The sequence below is a fragment of the Apostichopus japonicus genome, chromosome 1 (genome assembly GCF_037975245.1).
Source record: "Apostichopus japonicus isolate 1M-3 chromosome 1, ASM3797524v1, whole genome shotgun sequence".
Lineage (NCBI taxonomy): Eukaryota > Metazoa > Echinodermata > Holothuroidea > Aspidochirotida > Stichopodidae > Apostichopus > Apostichopus japonicus.
In genome coordinates, this window is record NC_092561.1 from 12,622,262 (window position 1) to 12,643,155 (window position 20,894).

General features: G+C 37.6%; 1 protein-coding gene across 6 annotated transcripts in view; it reads left to right on the plus strand.

The window, feature by feature from the left end:
• LOC139967778 (USP6 N-terminal-like protein) overlaps nucleotides 1-20,894 on the plus strand; it is a 62,006-nt gene that overhangs the window by 6,837 nt on the left and 34,275 nt on the right. For 2 of the 6 annotated variants that reach the window (XM_071971855.1, XM_071971898.1), the window contains exons 1-3: nucleotides 13,454-14,608; nucleotides 16,551-16,621; nucleotides 20,071-20,156. In XM_071971855.1, the coding sequence (XP_071827956.1) occupies nucleotides 14,545-14,608; nucleotides 16,551-16,621; nucleotides 20,071-20,156 (221 nt within the window). In that variant the 5' untranslated portion in view covers nucleotides 13,454-14,544. Of the gene's footprint in view, nucleotides 1-8,905; nucleotides 9,218-13,453; nucleotides 14,609-16,550; nucleotides 16,622-20,070; nucleotides 20,157-20,894 lie in introns of those variants that run through there. The other 4 variants (XM_071971889.1, XM_071971862.1, XM_071971872.1 and 1 more) reach the window with 4 other exon arrangements.

A 20,894-nucleotide genomic window follows, 5' to 3' on the forward strand; every position in this document is an offset into this window, starting at 1 on the left:
AGTAGTGAGGAAAGAGCATAGGGAGAGTAGTGAGGAAAGAGCATAGGGAGAGTAGTGAGGAAAGAGCATAGGGAGAGTAGTGAGGAAAGAGCAATTATAGGGAGAGTAGTGAGGAAAGAGCATAGGGAGAGTAGTGAGGAAAGAGCATCTAGGGAGAGTAGTGAGGAAAGAGCATCTAGGGAGAGTAGTGAGGAAAGAGCATAGGGAGAGTAGTGAGGAAAGAGCATATAGGGAGAGTAGTGAGGAAAGAGCATATAGGGAGAGTAGTGAGGAAAGAGCATATACAGTAGGGAGAGTAGTGAGGAAAGAGCATAGAGAGAGTAGTGAGGAAAGAGCATAGGGAGAGTAGTGAGGAAAGAGCATAGGGAGAGTAGTGAGGAAAGAGCATAGGGAGAGTAGTGAGGAAAGAGCAATTATAGGGAGAGTAGTGAGGAAAGAGAATAGGGAGAGTAGTGAGGAAAGAGAGCAAGAGAGAGAAAAAGTGCAAAAAGAGTCCTCCTGCGATCTCGGCGACATGACCACATGGAAAGGCAAGGGCAAGGCTTCTCTTAGGCAGGCCAGAATGCTGAGAAAGAAATCCGCTGCGACCAGTATGGTGATTATCGCGAATGTGCAGTCTTGAGAGTCCAGTCCCAATTGGGATGCAAATAAATGTGGATGCCACTGTGGGGTTGCTAGGAAAAGGTCCGTCCTGAGCAGAGAAAATTACGGGAACCAAGACACGAGTGGAACAGGTCAAGTACGGTTCATCAGGGATCCCAGTGCAAACAGTGATGCAGAGAGGTGTAGACGTGGATGGAGGGTTGCCGGGGCAATGAGGTTGGAAACGAAGGAGAGAGAGACAACAGATGTCTAGACATGGCTGCAGCAGGTCCTGATCCCGGTCACCAGGGGGGCCGCAGAGGTAGGAGATGTCTCTTACCGCTGACGTACTGTATCTTTGGATTCTTCAGATGATGGCTGTAGCAGGGTAAAGAGGAGATATTGGTCTCCCAGAAGTAGATACTGTACAAGGAAAGCCATCGTGGCTGGCACAGTTAACAGGGCTCCTAATATCTCTCCTGGAAACGGTACAAGGAAAGAGCGCAGGTAAGGAGATAGAGAAAGAGAGACAGATGGAAGATTTATGTCCAGTCCGAATGTAGTACCAGAACCGGAGCCCAAAGAGATACTGGCGGAGGTTGTTGACATCCTGGATTGCAGAGTCTCATTGTCGGCATTGGAGGATGAGTTTGATGATCCATTAGAGTTCAATGTGATTTCAGATGACTACTGTACGTTCCCAGAAAAGTAGAGGAGGAACATACCCTGCCAAGGAATGGGCATTATATCCAAAGCTGAGGTCTAAGGCCGCAGAGATTTTCAGGAAGCACCTGAGGTTCGAGAAACCTAAAGAGCAAGTATCGAATCGGGCCGGAGTCTGAAACTGACCACCATGGGAGATAGCCTGGCTCGACCAAAGTCGGAAAAGAAAGTGGACAGCCTTCCCAGCGAAAGGGGACAGGACCATCAGAGTACCAGATGTAGCCTGGAAATCCCTATTAAGGTACATGGCTATTACCAAGAAGCAAAGGAGAAACTCCTAGAACAGGGTTTGACATCTTTGTAATTTTTTGAAGACCCAGCACAGATATAGCTGGAGATCATGGTGGATGTAGATGTGGCAGCTGGATCAGGGCTGAAATGTATGTCCGTTCTCATGCTAGTGGCTGAGATACTGATGAGATACCACCAACAACTGCCGGAGGATGAGGCTTAGGTGTCGAAACAAGGTGGTAGGGAGACAGGTAAGCTTGTCGGGAGACAGAGCTAATCACTCTTAAATATCCAAACCAGTAAGTTTTGGAGTTTTGGTTGCATTATAATCGATACGCTACACGTCTCAATGGTGATTAATTAATATATATTTTCAATATAACTTTTATATTCCTATAATAGTTAAGTAGTTAATTCAGGGCCTGGTAATGAATATTGAAAACCTTGTTCATTACCTGTGTACTGGGTGTACCTACCCGAATGAAGAAAAGCAATAAGAAAAGTGAAGGTAAAACTAAAATATGTTTATGTCATCAATGTATCATGATTTTCAAAGTCACTTCTTGGACACTTGTGTATGAGGTGCTTGAAAGCCACATGAGTCATAGACTTGGAAGTGTATCAACAATTTTGAACAAACTTGCCAAAGAGGATATTGAGCATGTGCGTGGGAACATTCAGTATGTGTTATCAGCTGTGTACTTGGTTGTTACACCATTAAATATAGATTCTCTTTAGCAAATATTCCACATAGATTAACAGTAGTTTACATCTAAGATGTAACCATACCATATGAAAGACACAAAGTTTAACCGATTATTTCACTGTTAAAAAGTGAAGCAATTGTAAAAAGAAAATGAATTTAAAGTCTCAACACTTGTTTGCCAAATTTCAAGTTCAGCCTTTTCAGCTTGCTGCACAATAAAAGCTCAGTGAAAATGACACTGTTCTATGCAAGTTTCATATCACTGTTCATTACTATTATTGAGTTATCTGCCGTTAACAATTTTCAGCTGAATAAAATTCGCCAGATTTTCAACAAGTCTTTACAAACTGCAATCAAAATTTGAAAGCCCTGTCCAACAGATACATGCGCCAATCAAATCTCAGTTTGGTTGACGATCCTTAGGCCTCAAGGCCTACTGTTACTTTCGTGGCTAGCCTTTCTTAGGTCCTTTCTCTTGATTAGTATCTTTCTCTCGGTATTACCGAAGTAGCTTGCGAAATTGTGTCATTTCCTTCCATTGCAATGAATCAACAGATGTTTTCAGACGTTTTCTCTGTGGAATTGTAAAAATTGGACGATATAAGTATAGGACTGCTTTAAAATCTTGATCGGGCCGCATTTGTAGACTATTTGGTTTACATTTGTAATGAACATGCTGACATGGGCGGTTGCAGTAATTTTTACGGTAAATCGTTCACGCCATAAAGAACAACAGAATATAATTTTATTTTCTTGCGATTGTGCTATTTTGCTGAAATGTACTAAACATGCTACATTATTTAACAATACTCATACTCATTTCATGCAGTCTTAATGCCTAAGCAATTGTAAGTTATTGATTATACTACCACTGTAAACCAACAAAAACACAGTCCTTGTTTAAAGTTTGTGTGTACCACCAGTATTATATTATTATTTGCTAAAAATATTGTGTTAATTTGTTAAATTTTGGTGAAATAGTAGTAGGTATTATGGGGATGTTAATAATACTTCATCATTAAACTGTAATCCACCAAATTATAATTTAGACTGCCTCCAGACTATTAACAGCAAGATCTTTATTAGTCCAGCATAAAAAGGTGTTCTGCACAATATATAAACGATATAAACAATATAAGTGGTAAAAAGAAATAACGAAGGTCGTGACTTTCCAATAAAGAATAGGTTGGTGGCAAATGTAAGTTGCAAGGAAAATGTGTATTTCCAGTACGATATATCAAGATGAGAGAATGCTATATACAGTAGACCTCCTTATCTCGCAGAACCACGTGGACATGTGGTCATAGATTCCTTTTCTTTGAAATCCGAAAACAAAGGCAGGGTCATCCATCAGTCAGAGGGGTACACCGCAAGAACAGTGATGATATTGCATCACAACAAATTCAGTAAATGTTCAGTTTTCCTGACTGAAGTTTTAATGTCTTAGTCGTGATCGGTCCTAGTCTGTTAAACATGGTCTGACTATCCAAGTAGTGATGGTTAGTTTGATTCAGGTACTTATCAGTTGGTCATTGTACAAAAATGAAAATGCCCCCTGCTTAATTGTTTGCTTCATGTCGTGGCCTATATGCTTTACCACGACAATTAATAGATTTGTTCATATTTAGCTACAATAGATTGTATTTATGATTCAAAATTATGGTTTCCAAATCACAGGTTGTGTCATTGTATATGATTCTTTTCTGTTACAATAGCAGCAAAATTGTATTGTTGTTTGCAGGGAGAGTAAGTTCTGTTAGTGTACTTGATATCTTTTCACTTTAGATGCTAAACTGAGTATCTTATATCTTCAAATATGAAGAAACTTGCAGGTAGCATTATGTGTGTCTTACAGTATATGTCAAAAGGGATATCAACACAACAAAGGAAGCTGTGGTTTCATGCTAACAACTTCCTGTTCACCTCTGCACTAACATACAGTATAGCAAGAGAGACTAATCGTGCAGGCAGGTGTACAGAAAACTACTTAGCCTTGTAACAATGAAAGGCAAATACTATTGCAAGTTACTTTAAAGAGCCCCTTACTGTAGTTCTCAAATGTAAATCTTAAAGTGAAATGGTCATGAAAGGTCATGGAAAAGTCATGGAATTTTATTTTCCTTATGGTGCAGGAACCCTGCACACTATGCATGTTTGGGCATTGGAACCACTGTTCGTTTTGTGGTTGGTTACTTGTAATCTATGCAGTCAAGTTGGTGTGAGTGTTTATGTGAGGCCCTAGCTAGTAAATACAATATCTCAAGATAGGTAACCTTTGCAATTCTCATATTTGGCATGTGGCTTCTCCATAATTAGTGCAAGAACCCTATTTTTTGGGGTAATATTTGTTGTCAGCAGAGAGCAAAATGTGAAAATCTCAAAAATGCTGTATTTCCAGAACCTCAACATCAAATAAGCTCATATATATGCATGGTAGGATAACTTTTCATTAAATATTCATTGATTTATTTGTTATTGTAATACAGATGACATTGATGTTGGCTATCACAACAAAATATTTCCATAATTAACCATAATTTTTTTTGTGGAAATGCATATTTGGTACCATAGTCACAAATATAACGTAACCTAAAAAAACTCATTTTTTCCCCCCTGTGTCATATTTGTTGTGAGTACAAATCCAGTAAAATAAATCTGGTTTGTACTCATGGTACTAACTCTGAAACAAGTGAAAGAATCATGTGCACCCTAACATGTGAATGGGATGAGAGAATGAACATTGTAATGTGGTGGTAAACCATGGTGTAATGTGAGTAACTATGCAAAGCATTACATCAATGTGGGTTTAATACACAGTATATGAAGAACTGTTGTAGTACAAAACTTGAGTTGTAGCAGCCGGAGCCATATATACAGTTTGGCCAACTGAAATACTGCCTTCAGGTGCCATTTTGTTAGCCAACCATTGCGCTTACCCTTACATAGCATCCCACGTATCTTAATAGGTTATCTATTGCACATTTATGGATGGAATTGAACAGTAGATCTGACGTACCTGGAATGGGTGATCAACAGGGAGAAGTCAAACTTAAGGCTAGTTCAGTAAGTTTAACACCTCGGAGCCCAACTACAGTAGACTTCACTGAGGGGACGCTCTGCCCGTCATCAGAAGAGTCGCCTAACTAAGGCAACTACTGTAGTCCTACGCATGCTCGACAAGCGTTCATAGAAGGCAAAACCATGGTTACGACTTCTGGGTCTGATGGCTAGCCTAGTGGACATTATCCCGTTCTGCAGGCTTTGAATGAGACCAGTCCAGGTGCATCTGTTGAGATTCTACAGCCCGGATGAAATACAAGTTATGATGTCCCGCTAGACCTACTGTACAGCACCTGCTGTGGTGGGCAAACGCCGAGAACTGGGCCAAGTGAAGACCATTTCTTCATGACAGGCCCCTGACATCCATTACATCGGAGGCCTGGTTAAAGGGTTGGTGGGCATTCTGGTAGGCACTTACTTTATTGGGAACCTGGTGAGAACCTTACAAAAGTCTCCACATCAATGAGCTTGAAATCGTAACAGTACTTAGTAAGAGCACTCCACCACTTTCAGGAACAGATCAGGGGCTACACAGTCAAAGCATTCACCGACAACACATGGTCATTGCTTACATCAACAAGCTTGGGGTTCCATACGCCTGCCTCTTCTGTGCCTCATTCACAAGGTATTGCTGAAACTGGAGAGGTCCAGAGAGAGACTACTCCTCATAGCTCCCAGATGAGCCAGGAGACCTTGGTTCCCACTCCTCCTCCGTTGGGCCTCCCACCATAGTGACAGGTCCACTCCTTGCAGATGTTGAGTGGGAGACAGGTAAGAGAGGAGCCAAGTAAATTCCCCAAAACTTACTGGTTTGGGGATTTACAAGCGGTACTTACCTGTCTCTCCCTCACTGTGTCGCATGTGCTCCTATAATGTCAAACATTAGGCTTAGGTCAACAAATTTGATGTGCACAAATTCAGGAAGAAAAGATTGGTCCAAATTTGATGCCTGTTAACATTACCTGTCAAAATTTAAAGTGAACATTCACTATAATGTAGCTTAAAAGTGAAATGCTTCAAAATTTGTTTGGCTTGCAGTTTTGTGTGGTGAGTATACAGCTAGCTACACTTGGTGTTAAAGTGGTTATTTCAAGGATAAAGTTCAGAATGGACAAGCTTTTCATTTGTATACAAATTACTGTAGGACCCTCTGTCAAAGCTTAGGGATTCTGAAATCATAGGCACAGCTCTATGAAATTGGCTTTAAAAGGGATAAAGCTGTTAATGCCTGTACAGTACAAAATACCAGAGTACAGTGTTTGTTTCAGAATGTATCCCTTTATAGTCTATAAGGGTCTAGAAAATAAGACTATCCAGTGTCATATTTCAAATGTTCTTCAGTGCTACTGTAAGTATAAAGTAGACTCCATTTCTTCACACATTAGTTATTTCCTTTGCCTTACAAAGTAACATTACTATTTCATGAGTACTGTATGTATGATTAATATTGAAGCCTGCTGTATTTATAATGGATAAACCTCACCATGTCACTGCTCCCCCTCAAGGTGACCTTAATATGGCTAGACATTTCACTCAATTAATCAATCATCACCTTGCAGACAGATTGATGTCAAATACTATACATGTTGACTAATTCATCTAAAGACATAGCAATTATATCACATGTGTTCTGTTTTATGATATATTTGACACTGCTATGGTAGTCTCAACTCCTCATTTGTATTCAAGTTTGCCTCAATATTTAGCATTCTAGGAACGTTCATGAGTGAGAGATATCTTCTTCAACATTGTTCTTGAGATAACAATTGATGATTATTTGATATTTAATTACTGTTTATCCAGCAAGTCCTCAATAAAGATAAACTGGTAAATTTGCTGTCATACTCTAGCTCCAACCTCTAAATCAAAAGTGTTTATGTGTAATATTTACATATATGTAGGATCCATACCATCTATTAGCAATGCTGCAAATATAAGACTGTAACCTCACCCCAAGCTCTTGATCTTTCCATTGAGAGATGTACTTAAAATATCTGGAGCTTAAGATCACCAAATTCTGTCTGAACACTTGGGTGTTCAAGAAGGCCCATGTTTACTGCAGAACCAACTATTACTGTAAGTAACATCATGTTTGATTTGCATGTTAAGCATATGCATATAGCTCTGGTAGCTTTAAAGCTCATTGCTGAAGTCATTTACCAAGGTGTTTGTGTTCAACCATATCTTCACCATTTTTGCTGTGAGGACTCTCACCATCCTCCAAGGTATTTCTTACAATTTACTCAATGAATTTTGAACTCACCTTGCTGCATCAATATTGATAAAAAGTGTAATTAAGAGGGAGACACAGACGTTTCTTATGAACTGTTACTATGATGTGGGACACGGCCTAACTCTATTGCTTACTTCACTAGTCCAATGGTATCATATCATAGCAGTGCTAAGTGAAAAAACATTCTTTTAAAGGTGAAAGGTTATGATGATGTCTTTGATGTTGCTCTGTGGTTTAGTTCTTCCCTTCAGCTATGTGATTTCATTGTTATTATAATCAAATTCTGCCAGAAAGAGATGGATTTTACCATTGAATATGTCTCAAGTTCAAACAGTTTATAGTTAAAGCAATTCGTGAAAGTGCCTAATTGTGGTTCGTTGTTACACAAATTTTAGCTGGTTTCATGGACCTGAACTTGGGCTGGAATAAAACATTGGTTGCAATTTGACTTGCAAAACAGTAGCTACTGTACAGTGTCTATCAGTGCAGCCATATATGTATGTACTATAGTAGCGATAGGGGACATGTGAATTTACTGTACAACCACCATACTAGTAAACCACAATACTATTCACATTGCCAAAGAATAATTTGTAGCTGATTCCATAAATAGAGTACATACAACATGGTTAGAAACTTTCTGTTTTTACTGCAATACTGTTTATACTGACACACTGGAACTAATGCAATGTCATTCAACAGGATTATTCATCTGTTTCTACAAGAAGATTCACTGATGAAGTATTTACAATAAAATCAAATTCAGTAAGAACTCCCTCATTAACCTTCACATACATTGCAAGTTGGTGAAAATATCCAAGATTGAGTCTTAGTTTGAATCATTAAAATCTTAATTTTGAGTAATAACTGGTTCATTTGGTAAAATTGGTGAATGTTTGTCAAATGCAAAAGTTTGTTTAAATACCAGAGTAAAAACATGACCATGAATTTCAATAGACACATGTACTATATCTCAGCTCTGACTGGTCTCATGGATTAAGAAGAATCTGTGTGATCAATTTGTGTTGTCTGGCTCCCAGGGACAGTAATAAGCTGAACTAACTCAAATTCTTCTGTGCTAATTGGTTTGTTCTGGTAATTGTCCACTCAATGGGGGTATATTTCAATGGTGTTTGGTCCCTTCCTCCCATCTCTCTCCCACAGGCTTCAGCTTTTGCTGCTAATGTTGTCTGCTGTTATTTTGCACATTTTTTATTGAAACAGATCTACTCTACTGCCCTCATTTTTTGATACACAATGTGTCGTTATGGTTTGCTGGAAAAGGATAAATGATTTCTTCCAAGTTTCTAGGTTGTTTACCTGCATGCTTCTTGATCCAAAAGAATTCACCACAATATTAAACAAAGTAGATGTTCCAGGATGGAAATCTCTTTGGAAAATATGTTGGTTTACCTCCTGATTGGTAGAACTGGAAGGAGGAGGAGGAGAGATTGGTTATATTAATTGTAGTCCTGGATGTGGAATTGTGGAAGCAGTGCTAAGAAAATCAGCTATTTGGTAGATTTGATTGTGGAGGAAAGTGCATAACTAGACTGGAGATGGACAGTCCTCTATGTGGGAAAATCTTGTCTAACCACTGGTTTGCAGAAGAAAAAAAAACACACTTTGCGTAACCTTGTTTACAACTTTCAATTAGCTGGAAATCGGCAATTGTATGGAAGGTATGTTCTATGTTTTGAAGAGGGAATGTCGTGTTTTACGTACACTGTTGCGATTGATTGAAGGTTTCAATTTTGAGTAGTTTTCACCGGTATAATATTTTCGCTTTCGATGTTGAGTGATTTTATACACACACGAAAAAGAATCATTAAGAATGGCTAAAACTTGAAATAGTAAGTAGTAATTAAAACAACCATCTACACTACAAGAAAGTTATTTCATGAAATTAATCTTCCGTATTCGCTTGTCTTGATTAATCAAAACATGCATACAGGTCTACATTATTGAAATCATGAAAGCACTCGCGTAGCAATTACGCGACTCCCCCCCCCAGAAAACGGGTACCTGTTTGTGCGTTTTCAAATCGGGTACCTGAATGTTCGGTCGGGTACCCGAATCAGGCCTAGTAAGCAGGACATATTAAGATTTCTTTTCATTAAACTGTCCCTTGATCATGTTGCATATATATTCATCCTTGTAAATGATCCCAAACTTGATAGATATGTTAAAATTGTCATATTGGTTATGGAACAATTTCAGTCTGTCACCTGGTGACTGCATTCTGCTTTTCTCTTACCAACCTCACATGTTATGTATGTAAAACTGTTAATGCAGTAAAAACTACATGGCAAGTTTCAACAAATTTTGGTATCATCATGCAATGCTGAAGTTTGCATCACTAAATAGTCCTTTTGAAGAAACTCTTGGCTTTTATCCACTAATTTCTACTTACCATGCCCAATGAGCGTTATTTATTTTATTTGATGCAGATGTTTATTCAGTAATAATTACATTTCTCAAAATCACTTATACTAAGACACCTTTCCGTGTAATTACTTATCACATGAAAATGGCAAATATGCAATTCCCTAAAATCATATGTTTTATTTTAAATCATAAAATCATAACATACATCAACGATATTGTATCAATATAAACTCAAGAGCTGTGCTTTATATGGGCACATACCCTCTGCCAATGATTAAGAAACTTTGAGTCAGGAATGCACAACAATACCTATTAAATACATATAAAGCTACTTATAAAGAGATAGATATGCCTACATACAGTAAAGGTGTATATAGCATACAACAAGTATATTTGCAGTCAAATGTGATCTGTAGAATAGTAATTAAGATGTCAATGCTGGGTTTGATTTAAGTGCATATCTGAGGTTATTGTCACAGTACATAGCAGGCTTTCATCTGCTGATTAGCTACTTTCCAGTTACCTTGGCAACCATCCTTTGGGAGGTAAAGGCTACTGGGACCACAGTAAGTGAGTGACAGTGAACCTTATTGGTATTACTAGGTGGAGTGGTGGGAAGTGCACTTTAGTATGAAATACACTGTGTATGACTGCAATCTTACTAGAGCCAGGGAAAGACCAGTATGTTTTACAGTATGCATGTATAATGCAAAGAAAACAAAATCAAATCAGTTCTGCCTCTTCCATTCCTAGATGAGTGCTGTTCATTTGCTGTCATGCAATTGTTAAATCTTTGTCACTTTGCATTGCTTTTAATGCAGTCCTGTAGCTGTGTGTTGAAGAATGCTTGATTTCATGCTGTAATTCTGTTGAATTTTTGAACCTGTCTGTGGGATTGTTATACTGTAAACACTACACTTCGTGATGGGCATATATATATGTGAGTTGTGAAATATATTGTTACCAGAGTGAAATACTACTATCTGGAGGACCTCAATATGTAAGTGAATCAGAATTAGCAACACCTTGTTCATATGTTTTGAAGCGTTTGGGTGTCATAGAAGTTGGTGGAAACGTTGTAATGCCTTCTATTCACAGACTTTGTAAGTGATTTGAAATGCCTTTAAATAGCGTAGAACTTTAAAGGAAGCCATAGGATGTACATTTTTTTAATACGGGCCAGAGACCTTGTTAACCTAATGTAACTGTTTATTCAAGTTGTCCACACTTACTATGTTGTCTCCTAGATGGATCTTGGGAGCTGATATCCTCTTGCATGGTTTATTCTAGAAACCATGTAGCCCATTCCCATGACCTGGGTCAAAAAAATAATCTTGCTGTTTGCTGCATTGCTGTGTTGTACTGTTGTGTGCACATAAACTTATAGGCCCACTGACACCTCCAAATTATTATGAAGGTAAACTGAAGTTGTATTTTCAGTACTTTTAAAATATTCATAACATCACATATTCAGACCTGAAGACAAAACTCTTTTGTACCTTGTATAATGTAGCTTGGGAATACCATTGTGTTGTTTGGAAATATTTGATCAAGACCATGTAGGATGTACTACCAGCACTCTTTTGTACCTTGTATAATGTAGCTTGGGAATACCATTGTGTTGTTTGTAAATATTTGATCAAGACCATGTAGGATGTACTACCAGCACTCTTTTGTACCCTGTATAATGTAGCTTGGGAATACCATTGTGTTGTTTGGAAATATTTGATCAAGACCATGTAGGATGTACTACCAGCACTCTTTTGTACCTTGTATAATGTAACTTGGGAATACCATTGTGTTGTTTGGGAAATATTTGATCAAGACCATACACGTAGGATGTACTACCAGCATTTATAATGCTTCTTCTTTGCTCTGGGAAAAGAAAATATAGTTGCAACAGGTGGACATATCCTTTCATACTCGTTCATGGCACAAAATCAAAGCATGATGGTAATACAGTATTAAACTTGAACTTTTGAATGCAGGGTTTTGGTCATGTAAAAATCATCAGCGAGTGATATAGAGAGTATTAAAAAAGTTCCAGGCCCTAAAGTGACTGCTATCCAGCTGGCTCCAGTTGGATTTTGCGTTGGTTATAACTTAACATTTACTCTTGACTATAAATAGTCCATATCATATTTCCATTTCTCTCTGCCAAAGAAAAATAAACAGGATATCCCAGTGCATGAATAAAATTCACTAAGGCATCTTGTCAAAATGTTGTGATGATGGGGGGGGGGAGATCCTGAATGCTCCAGTGATGGCAGAGGATGAACAGTAGCATCTGTCTGAAGTGCAATCACTAATTTGTAAGCTGGCTATGCCACTGTATAGTCAGTCAGTCCTGCCAGAATATGACAGTCATTGCCATTTTGTGAACAGCTTATCACACTGTTTGCCAGCAACTGATTGTCTTGCCACACTATACTATTAATTATCGACCAACTTACCCATAATAATACACCTCAGGATGATGTAGGCTTTGAAGCCATTGTTTCCGCATGCACTGGCTTCTATGGCTAAACAATAGGAACTAGTCATTTCACCGAAAATCCTGCATAATAAAATCTGTTACATGCTTTCAATTCTTTTGATTTTGGCTTTGGCATTGAGAGTCAGCATGACTGTTTGCAAATTTCAATCAGAACAGAAAATTTCCATTTATTTTCTGTGGTAAATATTCAACTCATATCTTTCAAATATGCAGTTATTCAACATTACATTTCATTTCTTTGTTTTCTTGTATTCTTTGTTGCTTTATTGTTAATATGATAAAAAATAGACAAGTGAGCATGGTGAGTAGCGTTACTCTTATCAGACTTCCTTAAATTATTGATTATTCAAAGCAAGTCAAGGATCAATGCCACATCAGAATATACCTAACTGTAGCATCTGGAAGAGTCATTAATCTTACTATAGCCTGAAGTCACAGCTTGTCTGTTTATCTTAATTAATAATGTGCAATCACAGTGCTTTTCAATTTTGTCATATTGCAGAAAGTCTAGCAGGTTTTTCTTTTTTCATTCCTCATGTCAGTTACAATAGTGTTATTCCATTAGATCTGTATTAAAGTTTGCCCCATTGATACTGAACTGAAGGCCTTACCAGGTGATGGTAACCGATACCCTCATTTCTGAATTATAGCTTTGGATACAGTCAGTATTGTTGGATGGTTCTTTCTCATTTATTCCTGTATAACAGTCAACTCTCATTGCTCATCAGGGCAACAACACAAATGGATTGTCATAGGAGCAGCTTACAGTTATTCTGTTAGGCTCAATTTGCTGTCATTTACAGTACTGCTACTCTGCTATTAGCATAAAATCAATCACCTGATGCAGTTGTTGCAACAGCAAGGTGTTATTTTATGAACACCTATATATCAATGCATGTTTTAGAAAGGTTGTTCAGCCTCTTGTGATAGAGTGCAGTGTTTGGAAACCGAAAACAGCTAATAAAATATTTTTAATACTTTTCCTATGGAGATAATAAGCAAAAACAGATGATTATGCAATAATCATTTATAGGTATTTACTAGGAGTATCAGTGTAGTGGTAAGCCTCTAGTAATTTACACTGCATATTTGAGTGGTACTCTTGACTTCTATCGTGTTTTTAATGCTTACAGTAGTTCTCAAAAAATTGTGAATTTTTGTACTTAGTTTCTAAAGAAGTGAGAGTAAGGCATACCGTTCTTAGGAAGATATTTTTTATACGCACATTTTTCCATTTGTGAATATTTCAACTGTGACATCACATATCTGGAAGCACAGTGACTACAATGAACTTCTGCAAATACTGGACACAAAGGAAACATTTATCTTGCAGTTCTGTAAAGTGGCAATTTTCCATGGTTTGGGCATTCTGTGCCTCCCAGTCTTTTATTCAAATATCACTAAAGATTCTTTTTATTCTTGAAACTCTGTATGATTGCATCAACTTCTCAGATGGATCAAAAGGCTGGAGGCAACTTTCAAATTGGAAAATTTATTCACCAAATATTTACGGTAGTAAAGCTGAGCAGTAGGTGACAAGTATAGTGTTCAATTCAATCAAATTTCAATCGACAGCTTATTTGGTTGGAACTTTGCAGTCTTTGATCTCTTACTGGAATACGCATATTTGTGTGAAAATTTGAGTGACACATAACGCTGTATACGACTTGCAGCAGCTGTTTACTGTACTGGTAGCTGCTGTACTGTGTTGTTGTTTCTGCACTCTGCGGCCACAGAGCCCGGTGTAATTATATTTAATATCCATAGAGTACTCGCTGAGAATGCTGGTAATAATGTGTGTGGATGCTGCAGTATGAAAAAGTGTGTTGGAAGCCAATTTGAATCCTAATAATCAGACTTTGTAGTACAGAGAAGTTCATAGTGAAAGGCCTTATCTGGGATGAATCTTTTCTAGTGTGATTATATCACTGAAGCCATGTTTGGTTGATTGAATGATGTTACTGGTATCTTACCTACAATAGTAATGGTTTTCAAGGTATGGATGGATTGCTGAATGTTGAACTGTGGAACTATGCAGTGATTTCTACTAGGAGAGCACTTAAACTGCATTTCCTATGATTGCATTAAATACATGCTGTGTCACCAAAGACTTTTTCTCCTGGAATGGTGTCAAATGTTCCCAGTTTGGTGGGCCAGTTCTTCAGTTATGTTGAGGAGCAGCTCAGCCGTGAGTAAATAATTGTTATTTTAATAAAGCATCTTGATATTGATCATTTATGTTATATAATTTACATAATAGCCTACCATGTATGTTCAGTTCCATGGATTTACCAGCTGATATTCTTTGCTTCTCCTTTCCTATCTCCTAACTTACACACTTTCACTGTAGAGCAATCTTTTAGCATTGTCTTTGCTGTCCAGACTACCACCCTCAATATATCTAGACATACTTGTATCAGACAAATTTCAGGTACCAGACCTGACAGAAAGAGATTATCTATAACTGGGAACTAACAGTACCTGAATGTAGTTCCCCAATAGTGTACACTTCTCAGTTGCTACTACTGGCAATTTATGGTGGTTTCTAATTTATTTCTGGGCTTATGAAGGAACATATTACATGTAATTTTATTACACCAGCATAGGAAAGTAGTTATGATGTGAAACAATACTCAATATTTACTTACGTTCTGAATCCATATGAAACTTAGTTGCATGGTAAAGGGGAATATAGGTTTAATATTTGTATTCATTTATTTCTGTCCCTCCAGTGTCATATTGAAGTCCTATTGGTGTACATCTAATTACACACTTCTGCTTCCAAGCTACTACTGTCTTATTGTTAAAGAGGTCAAAGAGAGTTAAAGAACTTTTGTAATTCTGAGATTGAAAGATTTTACTGAAGCAAAAAAACTGTTGCTGCTAGTCAGATGTAGCCTGTAGTGGAGTGATAGTATTATTATTTGTGTGGAGGCAGGTAACGTTGTTGCTCGTAAGCATTATAAACCAGGTAAAGTTGCAATTTCAGAGCCTGGAGGAGTTGTTTCTTGGCTAAACCATGTTGGGTTTGGCATATATTTTAAGGTTTCGTCTGCCTGTCTTCTACAACACTGTTACATGCACTGCCCTCTACTTGTGTGATTTTATTAAAATGAGTGCTGTCCTGGTTTGTTGACAGTAAAGGTATTAAATATCCTAGACACCAAGTAAGCTGGATCTGTGGTACAGTTTGCATAGTGCAATGTTTATGTGTGTATAAGTGAAACTTGTAAAGTAGTGAAGTGTGTACAAATGTGTACAGTACTGATTGTTTCAAGTTACATTTCTGAGTGATTATTTTTCAAGAAATAAATTGAAAGCTATTTAGTCTGTTTGTTTGTTTAACTAAGATTATTTGAGACAGCCAACATTTGCTTCCCCATGTCTATCAACAGCCTTTTCGTTGTGGGCACATAAAGCCAGTCATTCTGTGATTAAAGTAGTTCAACTCTCCCTCCCCCCCCACTCTCCCAACCCACTGTGTTAAGTTTCATTCTACTGTAGATTGCAAGTTTTCTTATAGAAACTGAGATGTGATACCACTGTTGTCTGATCCCTTGTTCAGACTAGGCAGCATTTCTCCAAATCAATTTCCTTTTCATCTTATGAAGTTCTTGAACACTCTGAAATGCTATACTCATGAATGGGTTGGGAACTTGGGAATGATGAACAATGTGCAATTGACATATCGTGTAGAAAGGAATATATGTCTGTGACATTTTATAATGTGAACAATAGCTGATCCTGCGTTTGAGAAACACCCCCTGGCTTACAATCAGTATCAGCTGTTGCCTGTATAGGCCGACTCTGCCTGTGAACTACCTAAACATCTGCCATTGATAACCTCCCATTTCAGTCATTTGTTGTTTCTTTGAAGATAAATACCTTACATGCTTTAATGTACTGCTGTTGTACAAATGTACTGTAGATTGATTCTGGCTAGTGGTACATGGGGATTATTTATAAGATATAGTTTATTTTCACCAATATGGCTACTGAATACATAAGAAACCAAGAAGGCATATGTGATGGACTCTAATATCACAGTGCTTATATTTCTGAATTCCAGTATGTGTTCTGTTGAACTGCCTAATACTTGGTGTATCATATTTTGTCTCTTTTTGTTTCAGAAGTAAGCAAAGCAGAGGTCATACAGCGTGCCAATAGAGAAAGAGCGGACATTGTTGCCAGATACGATAGGGTGAGCATACCAGTATGTAATACACAACCAGTAGAAATAGCGTATACGTATGATACTGTAGCTGAGCAAACCAGTATGTCACGTACAACGTACACCCAGAAAGTAGAAATAGTGTATGCTAGCCTGCACTGACTTCCCCAAGACCTGCCAAACTGATGTATGTTTTATAACTACTGTAGATACCTTTGCCTATCTCAATGATAAAGTCAATGGCAAGCCCTCTGTTTATTTACCTACATGGCTACAGTGTTGTCTTGCAGTAGATACAGTGAGCAGTTTGTTAACAGTTTTTGGTTACTTGCAACAGGCAAGTAACTTATGCAGTCAAGTTGGAATATGTGTGTGTATGTGACGACTGAGCTTGTAAACACGATATCTCCATATGGGAAACTTGATTGGCTCTCATATTTTGCACGTGGCTTCCCTATAATGAGTACGAGAACCCTATTGTTTTGGGTGGAAGTCACAGGTCATTTCTGGTCAGCAGAGGGCAAAATGTGAAAATTTCAAAAATGCTGAATCTCCAGAACCTGAACAACAAAGGAGCTCATATATGCATGATATATGATTGCCTTATGTGGTGTAAAGATTTTACACAATTTGGTGTAGGTCAAATGCCATTTAAGCTCATCAGAGGTAAAACCCTAAAAAGCTTGTAAGCACAATATCTCAAGATAGGAAACTATACAAGATCTCATATTTGACATATGGCCTCCATGTAATGAGTACAAGATCCCTAATGTTTTGGGAGAGGTCAAAGGTTACTTAAGATCAGGTGTCGCTAAATTGTGAAAACTATATGTATTTCTCAAAGACCCAAATTTGGACAAGGTTTAGATGTGCATGGAAGATTACCCTTATGATGGGCAAAATGGCTACATATTGTTGTGTACTGTAGGTCAAACGTCATTTGAAGTCAACAAAGATGAAAACCTGAAAACATTGTAAACACTATATCTCAAAAAGGGATATTGACAGTCATATTTTACACCAAGGTTTTAAGGTTCACAGTGTTAAATATTTTTGAAACTTTTTGGAAATTCATCTTCATCATGTGTGCTGCACCTAATGTTGATTGGTGTTGCCAACATTTATCACATGGTAGCTGGGAATAAATGCATGGAAGGTAATTCACAGTTTCCTAAAAATGACTCACACTTTCTTCTTACTTAGGGACATCCTCAGATAATGATAAGATAATGATCAGGATAATGAAAGGACACAGTATTTAGTGAATAACATGCATATGAGATCTAGATTTAATTGTACTTGCAAACATCTATATTCAGTAGTATTTCACAGGATACTTTCAGTAGTATTTCCCCCTCACCATACCATATCACTGTACATAACAGCTGTAAGATGTCCTTGCTAATTTCAGCTAACCCAGAGGTCAAATATTATCTGCAAAGTACCATTAGAAGTGATTTCCTCCTGAAGGTTAAATACAGACATTAAGCTGAAGCCTGTTTATCAATTTTCACCACTTGACCTTATCGGCTGGTCAACCATTATCTGATCATCTATACATGTATTGACAGAAATTTGTCACAATATTTTCTTACTGGTAGAAATGTGATGTCCATTCCCTTCACATGTTAGCCAATTCTGACAAATTTGACAAAACTGCTATGATCTCTAGGGAGTAAACTGGTTCGTTTAGAGCAATTGGGTCTTGTTGACAGTTTTGTGTTTTATAATCCTTCACCTAAAGATGATTTAGAAGAATTTATGAGGACTTACAGTAGTTGCAAATAGAAGATTCCTGATATAACATTCTGCGAGACATGTATATAGAACATACTAGAATATGTAAATCATTTGAAGCTTGTTCTGCATACTGTCAAGGCAAGTTACAACTGGGAAGGCATTCCCTCTGGTTCTCTTGTTTGATTACTAATATAATTATTTGCCAAATGTGGAAAAGCTATTTTCTGACAATATCATTGGCATAACACACAAATTATGAGTCTGTTTATGTCACTTGTAGAAATTTGAAGTGTCTCCCTGCAAGCTTCTTGAATGATGCAACATGCACAAATACTTTCATGGCATAAGTAATCCTTTCCATTGGCATAGGATGGGGGCAGGTAGTTGTTGGGGTAGGGAGGGGGGGGGGAGAGTGCAAGAAGTTGAGACAGCTGGTAAATGTATTTTACAGCACCATATTCTATTTCAAGAAGATTTGTTTTGCAGCCTATTGAGCTGTCCAAAGACATTATCATAAAAGTTGCTACAATCGTTCTTGTTCACATAGCTCTGTTGAGTTAATTGTGAGTTTGATTAGGTTGGTGATCGTTTCTGTTGCTTGGCTATGTTTCGTATTTTACCACCTTCATGGTGAGAGGGGAAGGTGGACAGGAGGAATATTCTAACTGAAGGAACCGTTCCCCCGCCCCCCCCCCCCCCATGCATTCTATTGGTTATACAACTGCATCAGTTAAAATAAAAAGTAGAAACTTGACTTTCTGATCAGTTCTCTTCCTTTTAGCTTTGCACCACTCTCTTCCAACCTTCATGCCTGATATTGTCATTCAATTATTTTTGGTTTCTATGGCAGTTGTAAATTTATGCAATTATGATAGTATGCTTTTGTATACATCTGTATGTGTAATGACAAGCTTGTTCACATGTTATCTCAAGAAGAGAAACTTGGATAAATGTACCTAGTACATGGATGTCCCATATCCAGTATTCAGAACTTATTACTTTTAGTGCATCAAAGATCATTCAAAGTGAATAGTGGTCTAAATATGTAACCTTTAGAACATGATATGTCAAAGAGTGCAGCATGAGATGTCCGATTCAACAAAATGACATCATCAAAAGCTCAGTGCAGTTTTCTATTCTGATCTATCGGACTTCCTCCAGTAATGTTTGTGTTTTGTACAAACAGCACAAATTAGCCCTTCAATTATTCACAATAACAATTCATACTTGATACGCCAATAAAGCTTGGTGTAGGTGCATCTGCCTGTAGTATGTTACAAGCCAAGTGCTTACTTTGATGTTTTATTGAGAAAGAAACTGACTTTGTTATTTAGTTAAAGTTGTGACATTAAATGCAACCAACTATTTGGACTGTGTTTTCATTGTTGTTAACATCTTGTTGTCTTGTGGTGACTCTACATTGCATATTCCTCTTCTAAAGGAAAGGTAAACAAGAAAGTATTTGCTGTATCTATCATTTCCCTCCAAATATCCCTTTGATATCGTGAGAACCAGTCCATAGTGTAGTTTGATGTGAAAGTAATACCTCTTACTGTATACAGTGCATATATAATCAGCCACATTCAAATCACCAACACTACAGTACTAGGAGTAAATTACAGAAATACTCTGCGCAATAGTACTTCTTTTGTGTGTTTTTATTGTTAGTCAAATGGAGATGTGTGTTTATTCTTTCAAACACTGATCAGTTGTTTACGTTTTTCTTGATGTTATTTCAGGGTCGAGAGGAAGGGGCTGAAATAGATCCATGGGAAGATGGAGATTTCATCGTGTATAAAGTTACAGATAGATATGGATTTTTACAGTAAGTATATAGTCACCTGCCTCTCTACGTTAAAGTTTGTTTTGCCAATGTGGATGCAAAGATTTGTACAAGTTTTTGGAGGTAGTACCTGCAGTAACAGGTTATAAAAGATGACCGTTCATTGAAACTTGAGGTATAATATATGAAACTACTGTAGCCTACAAATTGAAGGACAAGTGCAGGTTGTGTTTCTTAGTGCCTATTGCTTCGTTCATGAATTGTTCCTCTGTGAAAAATATGTCTTAGCCCTTAGTTTGTAAACGTTCATAGCCATTGGTTAGCCATTAGTTAGCCATTGGTTAAATAAAATAACAAGATGGCAATCCACAGAGTTATTTACCTCATTGTCAGCAAACATTGATTTCAAATGAACAAATTTACCTGTGAAGGAGGGTTCCATGTCAAATCGATTTTTCCTTTGGAACAATGTTTACTAAATTTGATCTCTGAACCTTGATCTTTGGTTCCAAGGGTCTGCGAGACACAAGGGTTCACCCTGGGGTACCTTCCCACTAAGTTTGAAGAATGTTGGCCCAGCCGTTTATGAGGAGTTTTGGACACAATATTGGGCTAAAAATTTACATTTGACCTTGTTTTCCATGGCAGCCACATATTTTGATAGTACATTTTTATTATATATGTCAGGTTTCCATGTCAAGTCAGTGTTTCCTTAATTGGAAAAAAAACAAAAAACTGATTTTCACTAAATTTGACATCTGACGTTTGGTTCTGTGGCCT